The 22,054-nt window shown below is 40.0% G+C and overlaps 1 protein-coding gene across 4 annotated transcripts in view; it reads left to right on the top strand.

Moving 5' to 3' along the window:
• Positions 1 to 296: 296 nt before the first annotated feature.
• Positions 297 to 22,054, top strand: part of LOC114792912 (adhesion G-protein coupled receptor G2) — a 24,069-nt gene continuing 2,311 nt past the window's right edge. Inside the window, exons 1-30 of one of the 4 annotated variants that reach the window (XM_028984437.1) lie at positions 297 to 578; positions 4,502 to 4,605; positions 6,772 to 6,852; positions 9,262 to 9,429; positions 9,866 to 9,913; positions 10,031 to 10,098; positions 10,987 to 11,180; positions 11,286 to 11,325; positions 11,433 to 11,470; positions 11,543 to 11,673; positions 11,868 to 11,985; positions 12,063 to 12,133; positions 12,572 to 12,619; positions 12,748 to 12,815; positions 13,389 to 13,441; positions 13,523 to 13,565; positions 13,667 to 13,701; positions 13,806 to 13,933; positions 14,043 to 14,169; positions 14,861 to 15,309; positions 15,886 to 16,108; positions 16,871 to 17,027; positions 17,124 to 17,297; positions 18,657 to 18,779; positions 18,881 to 18,926; positions 19,015 to 19,118; positions 19,335 to 19,459; positions 19,692 to 19,963; positions 20,081 to 20,180; positions 21,416 to 21,699. In XM_028984437.1, coding sequence (XP_028840270.1) covers positions 505 to 578; positions 4,502 to 4,605; positions 6,772 to 6,852; positions 9,262 to 9,429; positions 9,866 to 9,913; positions 10,031 to 10,098; positions 10,987 to 11,180; positions 11,286 to 11,325; positions 11,433 to 11,470; positions 11,543 to 11,673; positions 11,868 to 11,985; positions 12,063 to 12,133; positions 12,572 to 12,619; positions 12,748 to 12,815; positions 13,389 to 13,441; positions 13,523 to 13,565; positions 13,667 to 13,701; positions 13,806 to 13,933; positions 14,043 to 14,169; positions 14,861 to 15,309; positions 15,886 to 16,108; positions 16,871 to 17,027; positions 17,124 to 17,297; positions 18,657 to 18,779; positions 18,881 to 18,926; positions 19,015 to 19,118; positions 19,335 to 19,459; positions 19,692 to 19,963; positions 20,081 to 20,180; positions 21,416 to 21,699 — 3,694 coding nt within the window. In that variant the 5' untranslated portion in view covers positions 297 to 504. Of the gene's footprint in view, positions 579 to 4,501; positions 4,606 to 6,771; positions 6,853 to 7,392; positions 9,430 to 9,865; positions 9,914 to 10,030; positions 10,099 to 10,986; positions 11,181 to 11,285; positions 11,326 to 11,432; positions 11,471 to 11,542; positions 11,674 to 11,867; positions 11,986 to 12,062; positions 12,134 to 12,571; positions 12,620 to 12,747; positions 12,816 to 13,388; positions 13,442 to 13,522; positions 13,566 to 13,666; positions 13,702 to 13,805; positions 13,934 to 14,042; positions 14,170 to 14,860; positions 15,310 to 15,885; positions 16,109 to 16,870; positions 17,028 to 17,123; positions 17,298 to 18,656; positions 18,780 to 18,880; positions 18,927 to 19,014; positions 19,119 to 19,334; positions 19,460 to 19,691; positions 19,964 to 20,080; positions 20,181 to 21,415; positions 21,700 to 22,054 lie in introns of those variants that run through there. The other 3 variants (XM_028984436.1, XM_028984435.1, XM_028984438.1) reach the window with 3 other exon arrangements.

Raw genomic sequence — 22,054 nt, 5'->3', positions numbered from 1 at the left:
GTGAGAAAATAAATGAAGCACTACTATCTATGCACAATGAATGGTTTCCATGGTGACTGATAGAGATGCCTGTAGGGCAGATGATGCGCTCTCCCGTGACGTCACAAAAGTTTGAGCAAAGGCCCATCCCGGCAGGTGGAAAAAGTCACCTGGCCAGTTTAGAAACACTCTGTAGCATTAAAAAAAAGAGAGAACCGAGAAAACAACTCCAGACGGTCAGTTATGAACCAGAAGACCCAGGTTCAAACCCCACGTACTACTGTTGTGTCCCTGAGCAAGACACTTTACCCCGAGTGTCCCCAGGGGGACTTGTCCCTGTAACTACTCAGTCAGTGTCTGAGAGGCGCGCTGACGTCGGATGGGCGTGTCGCGCTCATCCGCCGCGCCGCCAGTCGCTCTCCGCACTCAGCCCTGCGGCTCCTGCTTAAATCTTACTCCGAACAGCAGGCACCGAGACAGGACCCCCCTCTGGATCTGGGTTCGCTTGGGCGCGGATCACAGCCTATGGATGGAGGCGCCGCGGCGCCTCCGTGCGCAAAGACGGGGACCGGGGAGCGCGCTGCGCGCGTCCGTCTAAGGTGAGAAGAAAGCCCTGATTAGTTTATTCCCCCTTAATTGTTAATATGGGTTTAAAGGTCATGTTGCCACTAGTGAAAAACGAGCGATAATAAACCTAGTCCGTGCAAACTCGATCAATGTAATCAATTACGTTTTGTATTTATATGGCGATAATTGGTTATCGTGTGCCCCGTTAGTAACAGTGTGGGGGGGTAATGCAGTGGTACGTTCCGCGGGTTAATTTTTATTTAAAAAAGAGAAATGATTAGGAGTCAGTTCAGTTCTTGTTCCCCATCCTGTTTTTTTTATTTTACCACTCATGCCTATTGTAAATAAAAATGACCTTTAAGTCAGAGTTTTATTAGTGTAATAATCATAATATCAGGGATCCTTGGTTTCTAACTGTTTAATTCATGTAAAGTATCAATATATTAGTTATATTACTTTAATTCACACTCACACCACACATGGTTGGCTTCTTAAGGACTAGGGCCTAATACTGATATTAATCATTTACCCCACTTAATCAACTAAGTAACATATACACAAAGCAGTGTGTGTGTGTGTATGTGTGTTTGTGTGTGTGTTGTTCATTTATTAGATTTAGAATATATGTGTGTGTGTGTGTGTGTGTGTGTGTGTGTGTGTGTGTGTATATATATATATATATATATATATATATATAATTAAAATGATATATTTAGATATATTTAGTGTATGTGTATGTATGTATGTATAAATATAATATAAATATAATATAACATTTGAAATATATAACATTTGGACTGTAATTCTCTCTTGAAATTATTTGAATTTGAATGTTTCTGTACTTTGTGCTTTCTTTGTATTGAGGAATATGCACATATAAGAGGTGCTCCTTTTCATTTATTTCAAAGAAATTGGTGAAAAATGCCCAGAGGAATGTAAGGTTTCAAGGTGAGTTCTCCGGATAAAGTGCTTGTTTGAACCCAGGCTCGTGTTTGTCCTGCTTAGTCTGCATTGTTCTTGCAGGGTGAATTTCAGGTGTGTCAGAGGCCATGTGAAGTCAACTGTTTGCTTTTCTTTTTGTTCTCTAAAAAAGATAACGTAAGGTGGCATTAAAGCTTAATGTGCTTCCAGTAAGAGTTTACCCTAATTAATGAGAAAAATGCATGCCTTGTAGCCGATCTTATCTGGGGAACATTTGATATAGAAACCTTCCAGTTTTAAATTCACAAAAAATTTATAAAAAAACAAATGCTGTAATTTTCTTATGTTTCTTATGTTAGCATAATTGTTTTTTAAATCCATAGATTAACTTAACAGGAGTTTTTTTTTTAACTGTTGCCTCCATTCCTCTCATCAGAAATCCAGTACCCCACGGAGCTACTTTTATACTCGATTTGGGGTGACTGTAGAGTGGTAATAGGCTGGTAGTAGACTAGTGTGTGACACACTTGCCCTTGAACCAGAAGACCACAAAGTGACAGGTTCGAACCCCACTTCAAACATACCATTGTGTCCCTGAGCAAGACGCTTAACTTGACCCTGAGTGTCTCCAAGGGGACTCTCCCTGTAACTACTGACTGTATGTCGCTCTGATAAATGCCATGAATATAAATGGGATTCAGCACAGCTATGGAATGTGACTCTTGGACAGGGATTTGGACAATGACCTAGGAATGAAGGGCTGTGGGTCGATTTTAAACATTTTAGGCTGAGAAACTTTCAAGCCCAGACAATATAAGCAGTCGACATGCTGGAAGTGTGTGCAGAGCAAGTAGGTCCAGAATGACACATTTCTCTATGGAAACAGTCTGTGATGGTGGATATGGCATCTCAGTGTAGTGTCCCTCAGTCCAGTGTTAAGGGATAGTACGTGGAAATGGTAACTTCCTAAAAATATCTGTGCACCTTGATGGATAACCATCTTCATAAATGAAATTGACGGCCTTGTTTTACAAAGCTTTAATAGTGTTATTTTTCCTACAATTATAATTTATTACCCCAACACAACCCTGCATTTATTTATTTATTTATTTATTTTAAATGAACCCAGACAGACGTTGGTTTTGTTAATTCTTGAGCAGTGTTGTATAGTGTATGTTTATCTTTTTTATTTTGTACATTCCCGCTGCAAACAAATTTCCCTTTTCGCACAAAGAATAAACTCAATTGAATTGATCTGAGTTGACAACAACAGATATAAAAATGCAGTCTACAAAGCTTTGATAACAGAATTGTTTTAATATTGTGACGACACTGAGGAAGGGGAGGACCCAGGCGCAGGTGCTTAAATAAAAACCAGTTTATTGTAATAAAGGACAAACAAACATATTGGGCTCTATGTGTGGAGACAGGGAAAGGAAAATTACACTCGCACAGGGAACACTTCACATTGTAAAAACACAAAAAATACACCACACACACCAAGACACCAGCCCCCTAAATTATCCAAACTCAGAGCAGACCTCCATAACACCGCTTGCGTGGACTGCTGCAGGTGGCCACAGGGCAGACCGCGGCCACACCAGCCCACTGACCCTACACCGCATGCCACATACTCACACCACGCAGACATGGACGGTGACGGACAGTGCACCCAGAAACACTGGGTCTGCACCGGTTTTAAATATTTTATTAATCTATGGACACCAATAAAGTACTATGTGAATAAAAGGAGGCAATCATGATTTTTAAAACTGTCAGACATTTGGATCTTAATCATTTTTATTTGATATATAATATGCATGATTTAAAATTAGGGACACACAGTTAGTGTGCTTAACCCAAATCTGCCATATTTGTGTGACAGATGCATTGTAAACTATGTACCAACAGCAAAATGATGAATCACATATTCAGACGACATCAGCCACTCCCATTCTTTTCTGTCACTGAAGAAACACACCCTAATGAAAAATGTCTCCCAATAACAATAACATTTTACAGCATAGCTGTTTGTGGATACCTTGACTTTACCTCATTGAACAATGTAATTTTACGAAAGGTTTCCACATCAATATACAGTTTTGTAAATGGCATTTTAATGGCATTATTTTTAATGGCATTCTTTTAATCTTTACAGTATAATGAATGTAACCTAATCTCTAAAGAGCATCAAATCCAGGTTAAGATAAGCATAAACAGTGATGCACTTCATTCTTATTTCTGTGTATTTTATGTAACAAGAAAGGGTTAGTAATTATTGAAAAAATATTTTTATTTCTGTATTGGCAAATCAATATTGTATACAAATAGCATAGATAAATATGAATACAGTTAGGGAATTAGAATCCTAGTATATATATCGTGATTCTTTCCTGTTTGCACAAATTGCAGGTTACAAGTCATATTATTAACGTTAATCTAAAATAAGAAGTCAATGTCTGAATTATGATATTCAAGTTGCTCATTTACATCTGATGACATACTACAACAAAAACTAGTGGCTCTTTTGGACCATGGGGAGCAGCAGATTCCTGGTTCCAGCATAGAGTCGGTACAGGTGTCAGCCAGTCCATGGGCAAGTCACTTAAGTGATCGTGCCTTAGGGCTCATACGCGTTCAGAGCAATCTTTCTCATTAAATCAGAATAGCGATCTCATTCCTGTTCCCACACTCTGGTAACTGACGACAGTCGGTAAAAATGCGTCACACTATTGTTATTGCATAGCCTAGGGTTTTGCTTCTGTTTGATAGATATATTTATCTATCAATAAGAGAATTATGCCTTTTAATCTCTTACACTCCCAAGCTGGATCCAGATTTCAAGATTTTGTCATTTCAGTTCCAGTACCTGTTTAACTTCCGTGCAGTCATTGGGTAGAGAGCTGTATGTGGTGCTGTCAAGACGTTTGAGAAGCTTTTTGCTCTTGTGTGTGTAGGACAACAATTGTGGGAAATTCAAACATTGACTCCAGATTTTCTATTAAATGAAATGTGCCTCTCTGTTGTCTTTCAGGAGGATGGCAACGAGCAGGATGTACACAGGGTCGACAGCCGGACCTCAGAGGCTACATGTCACACCCCTGATGCTCTCCCTGCTTATTCTGCTCTGCCTGGCAGGTAATGAGTCCCACAGTCAACCCCGAGCCCTCAGACAAGCATAAAACCTTTCCTGCAAACATATCTGACCACCTTCTTGTCATATGCAGTACAGGCCAAAGGTTTGGACACACCTTCTCATTCAATGTGTTTTCTTTATTTTCATAGATTCAGTAGGCATCAAAAACTATGAATGAACACATGTTGAGTTTTGTACTTAACAAAAAAAGGTGAAATAACTGAAAACATGTTTTATATTCTAGTTTCTTCAAAATAGCCGCCCTTTGCTCTGATTACTGCTTTGAACACTCTTGGCATTCTCTCGATGAGCTTCAAGAGGTCGTCACCTGAAATGCTTTTCCAACAGTCTTGAAGGAGTTCCCAGAGGTGTTTAGCACTTGTTGGCCCCTTTTCCTTCACTCTGCGGTCCAGCTCACCCCAAACCATCTCGATTGGGTTCAGGTCCGGTGACTGTGGAGGTCAGGTCTCTACATAACTCCACATGTGTTCATTCATAGTTTTGATGCCTTCAGTGAGAATCTACCAATGTAAATGGTCATGAAAATAAAGAAAACTCATTGAATGAGAAGGTGTGTTCAAACTTCTGGTCTGTACTATATGCCTAAAAAGAGGCACAGGCAGGTGCTACACGGTCTGTGATATTTCTGAATAAAAAAATGTATAACATTTTCACACATAAATGAATGAAACGATTCCACAATGAAATTGTCAGGACTTGGACATTAGGAGGGGATCCGGGACATTAGAAAGTACTGTTTTCCTGCTTTTTTAAACATTCTCACCTGCTGTTACTAGGATAAATGGACCTTCATCAATGTCATGTTGCCACTGCCATGACAGAAACATTTCTACCCTAATTGGAGTAGAGTCTTCCACATAGATATATATTGATAGACAAACAGATAACTAGACAGATGACTTCTGTGGGAACAGAAATCTCTGTTGACCTGAGCTGTCATGACTGCGATGGGTCACTTTGAGTCAAGCTCATCAAAAGAAATTTAAGGGATTTTTGCGTAATGTTAGAGTCAGAAATAAGGGCATCTGCCAATCACTCAACACCCGCAATCAGCTTCAGACATACGAAACCTAATTTGGACCAAACACAGCTAACCTGCTGATCCAGTTTGTGTCTGTCAAAAAAAGAAAAGAATGAATAACAGGGTCTCTGTGAGAAAGAAGAAAGAACGCAGCTGTCTATTCTGAGCACTCAGAACAAAGGACTGAGTCCTGAATTAGGAAGGAATAATAACAACGAAAAGAAGAAATTTAAGAAGCAAAGAAGCAATACAATATTAATGTTGATAATATTCCAGGTGTTTTGTTGTCTTGTGTTTTCTCTACAGGGACAACTGTTGAATGTTGTTTATTGCTCGTATGCTTGCAATTGTCAGCTTTAATGTAGCATTCCTCTTACGACTACAGAGCCTCACATAACGTACAGCGCATCTGGAAAGTAATGAATTCCAAAATGAATTCAAAATTGAGCTCTTACCCCTGATCATCCTTGAGGTGTTTCTGCAGCTTATTTGGAGTCCACCTGTGGAAAAACAGGTGATTGGCCATGATTTAGAAAGCACAAACCAAGCATGAAGTCAAAGGAATTGTCTGTAGACCTCCGAGACAGGATTATCTGGAGGCACAAATCTGGAGAAGGTTTTAGAAAAGATTTTGCTGCTTTTGAAGGTCCCAGTGAGCACAGTGGCTTCCATCATCCGTAAGAAGTTCAAAACCACCAAGACTCTTCCTAGAGCTGGCCGCCTAAACTGAGCGATCGAGGAAGAAGGGCCTTAGTCAGAGGTGACAAGAGCCTGATGGTCACTCTTCAGAGGTCCTCTGTGTACAGAGGAGAACCTTCTAGAAGGACAACCATCTTTCCAGCAATCCACCAATCGTGCCTGTATGGTATAACTGGCCAACGATAGGTGTGCCAAGCTTGTGGCATATTAAAAAGACTTAAAAAGACTCTCAGTTTTTTTATTTGTAATAAATTTGCCAAAGGGTCAAGTAAAATATTTTTCATTTTGTCATTATGGCGTGTTGTGTGTAGAATTCTGAGGATGCACTGTATGGTGCTTGATTTTGATTGGGCATGAATATTGTGTTAGCTGTTGGCTTTTGAAATATGTTTTAGAATTTTTTACTGTGATATTTCTTCTGTGATAGATTCAGGATATGGACAGCAGCCACTTCCATTAACAGCAGTGCCAGATAATTCTTTGAGAATACTGACCACTCTTCTCTCAGGTAAGAGAAACAGCTATTATATTATATACAAGCAGGGAATATACTCCATGCCCTGCCACACCCAGAAAGTAGAGTGACCAGAGTAGAGTGACATCCTGTAAGTTGAGATAATGTCCTGCATGTTCATTGGCTGTTTGTTTACTCATTGTCAGTATTAAAACTTCAGGCTCATGAACTTCCTGTTCCTTTGTGGCAAAAATGACCTCTATATAATAGTTCAGCATCAAGATCGAAACATGTCTCACACAAATACATTTTAGGAAGCTGCACTGATGTCCAGTAGCTGAGAACAGTGAAGGGTCAACAAGTGGCTGTAACCTCCTCTCCTCTCCTCTCCTTTTCTTTTCATTCTGTTCTTTTAGCACAGTGTGGGCCAGTGGTTTTTGATTAATGAGATGATGACAGTCAGCATAACTGATGTTGAAATTTAGATGGTAGATCAACATTTCATCACAATTTGTGGTTGCTTTCATTGGTAAGAATTTAGGAAGTCAAGAATCCAGATATACAAAGAAACTCTTTTTTGTGATATATCTGCAGGGATCCTAACAACAACAACAAAAACAACAAACCTTAGTACTGACCGCGAAACCAGAACACCACTATTGATGCCAGTGAGCTCCCCCAACACATTAACCACTGAAGCCCCTTTTGAGACAAATAGCATGACCAACACCGAGAAAACAACCATGACATCTGCTTTCAACAACACATCACCAACAGCAAGCTTCCCTGAAAATACATTAAGAACAATGATCTTCAACAATTTAACGACAACAATGTTAAGCTCATCTGATAATGCAGCAAGCACAGCAATCTCGGACCATATAACAACAACAACAACTGATTTTTCAGTCAATTCAACAAACCTTTCCACCAGTATAACAACAGCACCAGGTGTCACAAACAACACAAAAGGCTTTGAATACACCTCAACAAGCACTTCAAGTCTCCCAGACAACACAACTGGCTTTTTCAACAGTATAATGACAACATCAGACATTTCAGTTAATACAACAAACACAACAGCCCTTTCCACCAGTATAACAACAGCAAGAGGTGACACAAACAACACAACAGGCTTTGAATACAACTCAACAAGCACTTCAAGTCTCCTAGACAACACAACTGGCTTTTTCAACAGTATAATGACAACATCAGACATTTCAGTTAATACAACAAACACAACAGCCCTTTCCACCAGTATAACAACAGCAAGAGGTGACACAAACAACACAACAGGCTTTGAATACAACTCAACAAGCACTTCAAGTCTCCTAGACAATACAACAGGCTTTTTCAACAGCATAATGACAACATCAGACATTTCAGTTAATACAACAAACACAACTGACCTTTCCACCAGTATAACAACAACAAGTTTTACCAACAACACAACAAGTTTCCCCATCAACATAATAACAGACTTTGAATACAACTCAACAACCACTGCAAGCCTCCCAGACAACACAGCAACAGGCCTTTTAAACAATATAACAACACCAACAACAATAGACTTTTCAGGCAATACAACAAGGACAACAAACATTTCCACCAGTACAACAACAACAGGTGTCACTAGCAACACAAGTTTCTCCAACAGCATAGCAACAGACTTTGATTACAACTCAACAAGAACTGCAAGCCTCCCAGACAACACAACAGGTTTTTTCAACAATATAACAACAACAACAATAGACTTTTCAGGCAATACAACAAGCACAACAAACTTTTCCACCAGTACAACAACTACACCAGATTTCAGCAACAACACGACAAATTTCCCCATCAACATAAGAACAGGCTTTGAAAACAACTCAACAAGCAATGCAAGCCTCCCAGACAACACAACAACAGGCTTTTTCAACAATATAACAATGACAACAACAATTGACTTTTCAGGCAATACAACAAGCACAACAAACATTTCCACCAGTACAACTAATACATCAGATTTCACCAACAACACGACAAATTTCCCCATCAACATAAGAACAGGCTTTGAAAACAACTCAACAAGAACTGCAAGCCTCCCAGACAACACAACAACAGGCTTTTTCAACAATATAACAACAACAACAATAGACGTTTCAGGCAATACAACAAGCACAACAAACATTTCTACCAGTACAACAACTACACCAGATTTCACCACCAACAATACGGCAAATTTCCCCCTCAACGTAAGAAAAGGCTTTGAAAACAACTCAACAAGCAATGCAAGCCTCCCAGACAACACAACAACAGGCTTTTTCAACAATATAACAATGAAAACAACAATCGACTTTTCAGGCAATACAACAAGCACAACAAACATTTCCAACAGTACAACTAATACATCAGATTTCACCAACAACACGACAAATTTCCCCAACAACGTAACAACAAGCTTTGAATACAACTCAACAGGCACTGCAAGCCTCCCAGAAAACACAACACCAGGCATTTCCATTGGTACAACAAACACCACAAGCTTCGTGAACAACAGGACCGGTTTTATTGATGTCTCAACAAACACCACAAACGTTCCTGAAAGCACAGCAAAAAGCTTTCCATACAACACAACACTGCCTTCAGGTAAGTAATTCACAGTGCACAAATGCATTCACTAACAATACTGAACCATGAACACTTGAACTGCCGCTGTGAACAGTCAGATATTTGCATTCTGACTGAACATTTCTGAGTAATTCTGGTGAGATGGTCAGGTGTGTGCTAACCACCACAAACCGGTAAAGCAGCATGGCCATTGGCCTCAAGGGTCATAGTCGTGCAGGTATTTGTTTTTACACGACTTGATTTGATGACTTGTTGCAAAAATGAAGGTGTTCTTGCACATTCTTACTGTAATTCATAGCTTACTGTACAAAATGCATATTTCTTAATTCTATTGATCTGTTTCATACACAAATTGCAAAAGAACAAATTACAGAAATTAAGTGAAGCCATTTTCAAAATCATTCTCACACAATGTGCCAGAATAATAAGAATTTTCTTTTTTTTTCTTCGTCAGGCTCAGACGAAGTGCAGTGTGATTTCTTGCAGGTTTGTGGCAATCAGTGTAAGTGACTGGAAGCCAAACATTTAGTTTAAACTAGACTGATTTATGAGTTTGCTTTCAGAGACTTTGAGCCTGAATAATGTATTTGACTTTTTCCTTCTGTTTGTTACAATGCAGCCGACTACTACTGGATGGTTCTTGAAGTTAAAGTGTCTGGAAAGAACGAGTCTTATATCACAGATTGGGTGTGTATTACACAAAGTTCTACTACTGCAAATGTTTATTTTGAGAATTTTGTAAAATTTCAGAAAACTCGTTTTAGGTCTCTTGGAATATAGGGGTGTGTAGTAGCCTAGAGGGTAATGAACTTGTTTCTGAACCAGAAAACCACAAAGTCAGAGGTTCAAACCCCATTTACTACCATTGTGTCCCTGAGCACCTGTAATTAAGGATTATGTGTAATTATGATGAATCTTACCTGTTTTCTACATTTCTACATATATTTTTTATGCCCACTTTCATGTCCTCAGCACTTAATCAGATCAAAATGAGCTTTATTCACAGCAGGGAAGGAGACAATAAGTCAATTTTTCATCAAAAGATGAATGACCACATTTAACAGAAAATGATTATACATTGTTTGTGTTATTGGTCCTGTTACTTGTGTGGCACTTGCCTGTATTCTGCAATCGTATTAATACACCTATTCCTTAATAAAAAAAAAAAATAAAAAAAAGTGAAGTGATTGTCACATGTGATACACAGCAGCACAGCACACGATGCACACAGTGAAATTTGCCCTCTGCATTTAACCCATCACCCTGAGTGAGCAGTGGGCAGCCATGACAGGCACCCGGGGAGCAGTGTGTGGGGACGGTGCTTTGCTCAGTGGCATAATATCATATAATAATTTATTATGTTCTACAACAGTCTGTGAAGGAACCATTACATTAAGTTCCAACTGAGTTGACAGAATATAAAACTTGCATTCTTCTGCAGACACATTATGTTTAGATAACTAGAGATATGGATCGTCCAGGTTCTACAGAGAAGCTTCTTCTACCAGAGAAACTGAGAACCGTATCTTCCGTATTCGTTTCTTCAGGTGACATTAAATCTCTTGTCACTTTCAGCTCATACAGGCATTCACAGACTATCTGGGCATGTGTCCTACCGATAATGAACCACTGGGGTTCAACAAAAACTCCACAATGGCTCCAACACAAGCCTCACCAACTAACATGACAACAAACCCTGCCTCTGAGGGCACCAACACACTGACCAGCTACAGTGGCACGGTCACTGCAACAACCCACACCATCAACGTGTAAATTCAGCGGCACAGAGCTGACACTGCAACTTTATTACCATGTACATGAAAAAATGTTCAACTCCAAATCAACACTTTTCTTCCCCTTCCATTTATTTGCAGCTCGGAAAATGCAAATGAAAGTTCCAGCAATATTTTTCAGGTACACACAAACACACATGCACTTTCCTGAGCACAGTGCTGTACCAGTCGTTCTGACCTCCCGAGAGGTCTCCTGTGCGTGATGAAAGACGATATCTTTGTTTTTAGGACATTGAAGTGTCATGCATCCTGACAGAAAACATCAGGTCAGCGTCACACCCACATACAAACTGACCTCACACATGGACACATCTGACCTCCTCTCTGCCCTCCTCCAGTAACACACATTGCACAGTGCTGCTGAAAGTGAATCGCCTTGGCAACCCCTGCTGTATTCAATACGCGCTGGGCAAAGCTGCGCAGTCCTCCACCTCTGCAAGTGTTGTGAACAACAGTGTGGAACGCTTGGGTGAGAAATTTAATCTGTGTGGGAGTTTAAACAAAGTATCACGCATACATCATCCTTCTTACATCTGTCTTTCTAAGTTTTACTATTTCTTTTTGTGTTAAATTAAATAGTTCCTGCTAATTTTTTTCACTGTTTACTTTGGTGATTGGAAATTAGACACTAACAAAGGAAGCATGTTGATTTTCTCGCTTCAGCTAAGGGTGTGTGTAACAGCACAGTACCCCCCTCTTCTGGGAGTGTGGAGAAGTGCAGCGGCTCCCTCACACTTCCCGAGGCCTGCAACCCAAACACCTCCTCCAACAACATCTCATGGTAAAGTCCTGATGGTTCTCTTGCCAGAAATTTGTCCAGTGTGCGCATGTGTATTTCACGGGGTGTGTGTGTTTCAGTAGTGGGAACTGGAGCACTGTTTACGTGCGGGTGGAGGATCACAACCCAGTCACCTGTCCCATTGTGTTTGGTAAGAGTAAATTTTTTTTGTACAGTATAAAAATGTGAACTGGGTTGACGAGCTTAATTTATCTGTTTTTTCCCTTACTTTTAATATGGTTATTGAGACTGTCTTGTAAAAAATTGTTAGTGTTGTGCGCCAACACACAGTTTACTGTAAAGGACCTGTGCCAGCTCCTTGCATTGCAACAATTCCACTGACTCTGCTTCTCGTCAGTCGGATATTAAGAGTCATATTACTTGGAATTTTTTTGGAATTCCTTCTTCCACCTGAGCTACTTTTATTGTTGCAGTCAACCATGCGCCTATAACATGTCTATACTGTAAGTTACTGGTGTTTATGAATATGTAGTTATTTTTGGTGCTGGTTCCTACAGTCTAAATTGGTTAACAATGTTCTGATTGTTATATAACATTGTAGGGCTGAGAGTTTCTGTGTGTGTTTCAGAGGTACTGAACAACTCCTGTGACTTTTTGGCCTACTGCAACAGTACGGGTAAGATTATAAGCATTAAATGGGCATAATTAATAATGCTTTTCTTGATTTTACAGTAAAGTTGCCTTGCATGCAGTTAATTTGAATGAAGGCAGTTTCAATATTGATGTTACCCATTTGCCTTCCAGATGCTTACTACAGTATTTATGTTAACATCACCAGCTCTTGGATAAACCAGTCTGACATTGAGGAAATGGTGAGAGTTGTATATTTGTGCATCTTTCCTTGTATGTAAGTGTAGACATATTTACTAAAGGCCAGACGTTTGTGCTCACTATTGGACAAAGTGACTGGTTTTGGAGTGTAACGTACGGTGGTCGACGAGTGCAAATCAAATGAACTTTTCATAAAAGAAATGACATCCAATTACATGCAAAACACCAATCATCAAAACAAATTTACAATATTGAAAACCAATTTTACAAACACATGAAACACATTTACCAATCACAGCAACAGGTTTATATGCAGCGACTAAAACTGGAAAGGGTAGGTATGATAGATTGGAAGTGCGTGTTGTGTCAGTCAAACAGTAAAGAGAGGCCATACCTGATTTTGTGTGGGAATGCAGAGTGACCAGGTCTGATCTTGTGACCTTGTGCATAGAACAAATTGTACATAGTTATTAGTTAAAAATGAAAGTGATTGTTTTTGTATAATACCATCTGTACCATCGTAAAATACCATCTGTATTTTATTTAGCCTCAGTCTGGTCATACTTGTATTGGTGCGTTTTAGTATTTTATATGTGTGAAACTGGTCTCTGCAGGTGAACAACCTCACCTTATATCAAAACAACAGGACATCTTGCAGCATGTCTCCGTAGGTGTCACAATTTCACTATATAGTCACATGTGAATGACTGCTCGGCCAGTGACTCACAGATTCTTCTAATCTTTGCAGCCCACAGTGTAGAAACCTGGAGTTCATCTCGGCGCTCCTTGTGGTAATTCACTTTCAGCATGCAATACTTTTTTTTATAAATTAATGCTGATGTTTAAAAGCCAGTATGCATATAAAGTATGTGTGCTGTTTTGCATTGAACAGGACACTCATGTGGTGTGTGAGGAAAGTGCAAATGGGTACGTGTTCCAACGTTTTGTAATTTAATAAATTATATGTGAGGTCTTTGTGGACATAACTGAATTATTTGTGTGAATGTGTGTATTCTGCTTTTGTCACCCAGATTACAGGGATGTATTGTGGTGGTGAAGCTCCAGCATGCTGTAAACATGTGTGATATCATGATGGCTTTACACTTTGTTTTTGACAACCAGACAACCGTTAGCACCAATGGTGTAGTCCAGCGTATCGGTAAGGGATGGCTTTTCATTTTTACATTAGTTTAACTTGTATGTTGTCACTGTTGTGATGATGGGTGCAAAATAAACTGATAAACTGAGTGTGTTACCTATTTTTCTAGCTCTGTTTGGGGGAACAGCAGGGCTCTCAGGAGATGTTTTGTATGGAAACCTGACAGTTGATTCATTGGACTTGAGCTCTGCTGGACTGTGTGGGCTTGCACCAGACACCAGGAATATCCTGTCCTGGTCAGTGAAGGTCATCATCTGACACTGCAGAACATTACACATTAACCTCAAAGTGCACTATTTTGGACCCGGTGCATGTGACTGGTGCAGGTTAAATAGTCCAGAATGAGGAAATAGTGTGCATCATTCATCTGGCTCCCCTGATTTATAAAAAAATCATCAGATGCCATGTTGTGCGTCACACACACCAACAAAAATGGTAGCTCTTCTTCATAATACAGATAACTACCAAGCAGTACTTTCTTTTTTATCTATGTATGTAAATCCTGACAATGCAATTTTAACCATTGAAATAATTTCCTCCTGGATGTAGTGTCAGCTCAAAAATATATTTTGTGCCATTTTATTGTGCATTTTATGTATTACTCTGTTGGCCTCAATATGAATTTATACATGAAAAGTGAAAGTTATTAGTTGTCACGTGACACACCTCAGCCCAGCACCCAGTGCACACAGTGAAATGTGGTCCCTGCATTTAACCCATCCCCTGAGAGAGCAGTGGTTAGCCATGTGCGTTTGCTCTGTAGCACCTCAATGGCACCTTGGTGGTTCAGGATTTGAACCAACAACCTTCCGATTACAATTCTGCTTCCTTAACGCTAGGCCACCACTGCCCCATGTATATAGTGCATTTCTGCATGGACGTATGTATATTTGTAAATTGTAATTTTTTTCAAACTTTTTTTTTCAGTCCAAATGAGAAAATTCTAATTGTGAACCTGAATGATAACTGTGAGCCAGGACCAGGACCTACTCAGACAACCACACACTTCACAGTGGTGACAATGTCCCCCACAACAACGCTCTCAAATTCAACAAGCTTGAATACTACACAGAATTCTATACAGCCATGGTACCCAACCAGCTCAAACTCCAGCTCGGAAATGACAACTCCCAGCACCTTGATTAATGCCACAGCAGCAACACCCAACGTAACCGTTACCACCAGTGTGTCTTCTAACACAACAATGCTGACTGTGGCATCACCAAACGTAACCATTACCACCAGTGTGGCTGCTAACACAACAATTCCAACTGGAGCACCACCCAACATAATCGTTACCACCCATGTGGCTGCTTACACGACAATACCGACTGCAGCTCCAACTACAGCGCTGACTGCCTTTGCAAATTCAACAGGTAACATGCTCCTTATATCTAAGTAATTCCATCCAGTTTATCTTACTATATCCTGGGCATGCAATTTGCCACAGGGATAATCACCAAACAATGATGCAGCATGTTAAACACAACACTAGTGTTGATAGTGTTGGATTCTATTGTAATTTGCAATAGCTTTTTATACAGTTCTCCTTCAGAGGGACCCAGTTCTCTAACTAGCATTACAATGTGGCTGTAGCTCTGCTGTGTGCAGCCCAAGTGATTCATGTGGTTTTAGAATAAATACTTTGAATTGAGGTTTATTGGATGCAGGATAACAATACAAATAATAATAATAACAACAACAAAATGTTTGGACCTTCAGAGAGACTTTACAGAGAACCTGATGAGTTGCATAATCTTCCATATTGTAGAACAAGAAAAAATATAAAAATTGATTGTTGCATGTTGATTGTGTTTAAATATCTATATATGTCTAGTCAAGTCAAGTCTGTAATTGTAGTCTGAATTCCCTATAACATTATTTTGGTCTGTCTCGGTCTCTCTCTCTCTCTCTCTCTCTCTCTCTCTCTCTCCACCTGTTTCCTCCTGCAGGTCAAACCACAATGAGTAACACTGATGCGGAGGCCAATGCCCTTCTGGATCTCACAAACGACGTGTCATCTCTGAACTCCTCCCAGGTGGATCAGCTGGTGTCCAAGCTTCAGGCGCTCCTTTCTGGCCCTAACGTTAGCCTCAGTCTCGGGACAATCAGTGTGAAAATTGTAAGCAACCTGCTGAACGCCTCTGCAAGTGTCCTGGCCACCTCTTCTTCCAGGTACACTGCAACAACAAGATCCTATAATATCCAATAAATATATTATAAGGCATTAGAAACATATGGTCATTTTTGTGTTTATTGAGTAAGTGTATAGTCCTAGACAAAAACTATTTATTAAAAGAGAACTTAATTGAAGTGTGTAGAGACTGTTGGCTATCTGAGTGAATTTTTTTTGTGGTTTATCAGTAAGCATGAAGTCCTTTTAGTTGCTGACTGTCTCTTATGAGTCCAAGTTATCTGAAATAGCCTAATGTCTCTTTTGTTTTGTTGAAGTGAATTGAGATGAATGCCCATACGCAACAAAAATATATTATGTGACAATGTATTTCATGTGCATTCATATATTGGTAATAGTACAGTAATATTTATTGATACATTCTAGAATAATATATTTTATATATAAGCAATATATAAATATATAGACTAGGATATATGACAATATATGAAAATACTGCAATTATTGCCGTTTTCATATATTGAATAAATACATTGTTATACAATTTAATATATTATTATATATACTGAAAAATGTCGTACATTAAATTAGACAATGTATTGAAAAAGGCATTGCAAATATATGGGGAAATTTCTCATATATTTAAATATATTTACCAATGTATTGCAATATAAATTCTAGTATATAGCAATATACGTTTGTTTCATAAGGATGTGTTTCTGCTCACACCAATGGGTGAAGACAGACTGTATTGTGATATTCTTTAGTTGATTTCTTGAGGTTCTCTTCACCCTATTTGGCAGGCTGATTGGGATTGTGGACACGGTGGGTCTAAAGCTGGTGCTGCAGGGGTCCAGCCAGACCATCTTTTCTGACTCCCTGGCTCTTGCAGTTAAGAAGGTAGATGGGGCACATTTCCAGCAGACCTCATTTACCATCACAAACCCCAGTGACATCCAGGTAGGACATTTGTGTCTCTGTGGAAAACCTAACAAAGAGTTGTCCCTGAAGTTCAGTTATGCGCTAACTTGCTGCATCTGTATGCATTTATAACAGATCTCAGGGAGTTCCAAGCGTAAAAGGGAAGTTATAGAGATGATAGGACGAAGCTCTGGCTCCCAGGGCTCCATCACACTCCCTGCCTCCCTCACTGAAAACCTGAGTCCCCAGGATCAGCAGACAGCCTCCAGGCTTCAGTTCAACTTTTATCAGAAGAACACTATCTTCCAGGTACCACACATTGTGCTTCTCAGAATAATATTCTTTGAAATAACACTGTGTATTCACTGCCTCACTTTCTCCACATTTTGTTATGTTACAGCCTTATTCCAAAATATATTTAAAAAATTTCATCAGAATTCCACATAACACTCCTTTAATGACAACGTGAAAAAAGTTTACTTGAGGTTTTGGTTATTAAAAATAGAAAATCTGAGAAAGCACATGTACATAAGTATTCACAGCCTTTGCCATGAAGCTCAAAATTGAGCTCAGGTGCCCCCTGTTTCCCCTGATCATCCATGACATGATTTAGAAAGGCACACACCTGTCTGTATAATGTCCCACAGTTGACACTTCATGTCAGAGCACAAAGCAAGCATGAAGTCAAAGGAATTGTCTGTAGACCTCCAAGACAAGATTGTCTCCAGGTCTATTCCTAGAGTAACCTAAACTGAGCGATCAGGGAAGAAGGGCCTTAGTCAGGGAGGTGACCAATAACCCTATGGTTACTCTGTCTGAGCTCCAGAGGTCCTCTGTGGACAGAAAGACAACCCTCTCTGCAGCAATCTATCAATCAGGCCTGTATGGTAGAGTGGCCAGAAAGAGGCCACTTCTTGGTAGAAGGCACATGGCAGCCTGCTTGGAGTTTGCCATCTGAAGGACTCTCAGACCATGAGAAACAAAATTCTCTGTCTGATGAGGCAGAGATTGAACTCTTTGGTGTGAATGCCAGGCATCACGTTGAGAGGAAACCAGGCACCGCTCATCACCTGGCCAATACTGTCCCTACAGTGAAGCATGGCAGCATCATGCTGTGTGACTGAAGCAATGTACAGAGATGTCCTGGATGAAAACCTGCTCCAGAGGGACAAAGAAATGGCTTCTGGGCAACTGTGAATGTCCTTGATTGGCCCAGCCAGAGCTACTTAAATCTGATTGATCACCAAAGCTTCCCATCCAACCTAATGGAGCTTGAGAGGTGCTTCAAAGAGGAATGGGCGAAACTGGCCAATGATAGGTGTGCCAAGCTTATGGCATCATATTAAAACTTGAGGCTGTAATTGCTGCCAAAGGTGCATCGACAAAGTATTGAGCAAAAAAGTATGTCATTTCGCATTTTTTTTATTTTTATTTTTTTATAAATTTGCCAAAACCTCAAGGAAACATTTTTCACATTGTCATTGTCATGGGGTATTTTGTGTAGAAGTTTGAGGAAAAAACTATTTAATCCAGTTTAGAATTAATGCTGTAACATAACAAATTGTGGAATAAGTGATGGTGCTGTGAATACTTTTCAGATGCACTGTGCATAAAAGTGTTTTAGGAAGATGACTCAATTAATTCATGAGAACCATCCACTCTCTGCAGGACATAGCACTAGGGGACAGACAGCTTAACAGTGGGATCTTGAGCACAAGTGTGGCTAATCTTTCAATCACGTCGCTGCGAGAGAACGTGAGCATCACCCTGAAAAACCAAAATCCTATTCCGGTAGGTGTGAATGCTCACAGATTTATGGTTTGGTTTATGAGATGGTTTGCATTTACTGAATAAGGTAAACTATTGTCACTGGTTCTCCTCTGTTCTTTCAGGTGAATTACTCAGCCTATTGTGTATTCTGGGACTTCAGCTTCAACGGTGAGGGCCTGAACCCTGAGATTTAGTTTATTTGGGGGGTATTCATTGCTTATATCTTTGATTTATCTTGTATCTGTGTGTGTGTCAGATGGCTCTGGCGGTTGGAACACCAATGGCTGTACTGTTCTGAATAGCACAGATGAGGAGACCATTTGCAGTTGCAACCATCTGACCAGCTTTGGTGTCCTACTTGTAAGGACACAATGATACGTGCATTATGGATTTACTGATGAAGTAAAAATGGTCACTAATCATTATTCTTATCATATTATTTGTCAACATGATTGATGTGATCTTCACTGTAAAAATGAAAAAAATAAAATATTTAAGTTTAAAAATACATGTTCACTTCTGTAGATCCTTTTTCCAAATGCTCTGTTATGACGGATGTTTTCTCGTTATTCACAGGATATCTCTAGACAGGGCATAATGAGCCGCCTTCAGGATACCATCCTCACCTTCATCACTTACATCGGTTGTGGACTTTCCGCCATCTTCCTCTCAGTTACTCTGCTCACTTATCTGTGCTTTGGGTGAGATTCTTTTCCTGAGTATCTATTCATTCTAGCGATTACGGATACAAACCCGTAATAAGAAATGACATTCACTTCACTTTAAAAAATCTCTCAAAATTATTCATTTTAAATTGTATTTAAAAACAGTTTAAAAAAATATGTGTAATGTAGATTACACACATTTGATTATTTTTTAATTGGCTGCAGCCTTTAGTGGTAACGGTCATCCTGTCTCTAATTTCCATTGCAGTAAACTGCGTAAGGACATCCCCTCCAAGATCCTGATTCACCTGTGCATGGCACTGCTGCTCCTCAACCTGGTTTTCCTGCTGGACGCTTGGCTGGCGCTCTACCCTGACGCCGTGGGCCTCTGCATCTCCACCGCCTTCTTCCTACACTACTTCCTGCTCGCCTCCTTCACCTGGATGGCTCTGGAGGCCATTCACATGTACCTGGCCCTGGTCAAAGTCTTCAACGTCAACATCTCCCACTTCATGCTCAAGTTCAGTTTTGCCGGATGGGGTGAGTATTGTGGTTGTTGCATTTGTTGTGTTTTGGCAATTTCTTGTGAGAAGAGAAGTGTGGCCATGCATGTTGAATGAGAGTAGATTTGCTCATTGATCATCCCTTCTTTTTCAGGCATTCCTCTTGTGGTGGTCATCATTGTTATTGCCATAAGTAAGGACAACTATGGGCTGATATCCTATGGGAAGTTTTCAGATGGGACCACAGATGAATTGTGAGTTTGATACTTTTTTCAACTGATCCAGTGTTCTAGAGCCACATATGCAAGGATAAAATTATTTACTGGTTACAGTATACTGAAAATACTGTCTTCACTCCAGAATGCCTCTAAAACAAAGACATACATGTCAAAGCATTACAGACACAAAAACAAAATGAAAAACAAGGACACAGGTAAATTGCAGTATAACATTAGTAATACACATAATATCAACCTACACCATGAGGGTGGTAGTAGCCTAGTGGGTAACACACTCGCTTATGAACCAGAAGACCCAGGTTCAAATCCCACTTACTACCATTGTGTCCCTGAGCAAGACACTACACCCTAAATTGCTCCAGGAGGACTGTCCCTGTAACTACTGATTGTAAGTTGCTCTGGATAAGGGCGTCTGATAAATGCTGTAAATGTAAAACATATTGGGGGTCAGATAAGCACTTGCTCGCATTTGTTATTTCTTAATTTTGATTAGTGCATTTAAGTGCATTCAAATTATGCAAAGTAAAGTTTGTGTCCCTCATAATCCATATCATAGTCCACTATTTGGTCTGATTAAACTCCTTTAATGCAGCATTTTTCAAACTATAGGCTGTGGATCGATTCCGGTCCGTGACAAGGTTCCTGCAGAGCCTCACTTTTGCACCAAAATTCAGTCAGATCAGGTCTGATATTGCCGCTTTTGTAACTGCGTGCCTCTCGCCACCCCCTTGGCCAGCCCCTTGTTTCACCATTCTAAAATGATCCCGCCCTTTGTCTCATTCACTTCAAACCTTTCACATACACACGCGCCTTACGAGAGCTTTCAATAAATCATGGCGTGTTCAAAGCAAGTCTGAAGTTTTTCTTTTAGAAGCGTTCATCAAAGGATGCCGGATTACAGGATGAGGCACCCATGATTGAAATCGACATTTTATATATTAAAATTGCTTTATTTCTAGCGAACCAATCTGAGTCATCTATGAAATCAGCGAAATTACACCAGAAATGGTTTCTTATATATACAGTAGGCATAATATATGTTTTAATATGTAATAATGTTTTTGTTTTTGAGGGCCTTGCAACCCCAAAGCCTAGCAAGACTGTTTCTTAGGACAAATAAGTTTGAGAAATGCTGCTTTATTAGACATCTCAGAGTAGATTATGTTAAACATTATGTATACTTGATCAAAAGTGTTACCTGAATGCAGAGCTTTTGATTTCACCCCATGCAACTCTTGTGTTTCCCTCAGCTGCTGGTTGAAGAATAACATTGCCTTCTACGTGGCAGTGGTGGCGTACTTCTGCGTGGTGTTTCTGCTCAACTTCTGCATGTTCATAGTGGTGATGGTTCAGCTCTGGCGGATCAAGCGGGCAAACCCACAGAACGTGCAGCATCGCAGTACCCTGCAGGATGCCCGCAGCGTCGCTGGCCTCACGGTCCTCCTTGGCCTGACCTGGGGATTTGCCTTCTTTGCATGGGGACCCGTCAATATCCCTTTCATGTACTTGTTTGCCATCTTCAACTCTTTTCAAGGTGAGACCTTTAATCTCTCAGCTCTTGGTTTTTGTTCTGGTTGAACTGATCTATTTTTAAAATTTATCTATTTTTGTCCCAAATTAAGAATTTTTAAAGCACTTAATTGGTGGCTGGGGCAGTGGTGGCCTAGTGGTTAAGGAAGCGGCTTCGTAATCAGAAGGTTGCCGGTTCGAATCCAAACCGCCAAGGTACCACTGAGCGAATGCTGCCCATTGCTCACTAAGGGTGATGGTTAAAAGCAGAGAACACATTTCACTGTGTGCACCGCGTGCTGTACTGCAGTGTTTACACAATGACAATCACTTCACTTTCAATTGTGTGTGCTTGATAAAGTGTCTCTAGGAAGATGGCT

Source organism: Denticeps clupeoides, chromosome 6, assembly GCF_900700375.1.
Source record: "Denticeps clupeoides chromosome 6, fDenClu1.1, whole genome shotgun sequence".
In the NCBI taxonomy this organism is placed as follows: Eukaryota; Metazoa; Chordata; class Actinopteri; order Clupeiformes; family Denticipitidae; genus Denticeps; species Denticeps clupeoides.
This window is presented reverse-complemented; position numbering and strand designations above follow the sequence as displayed.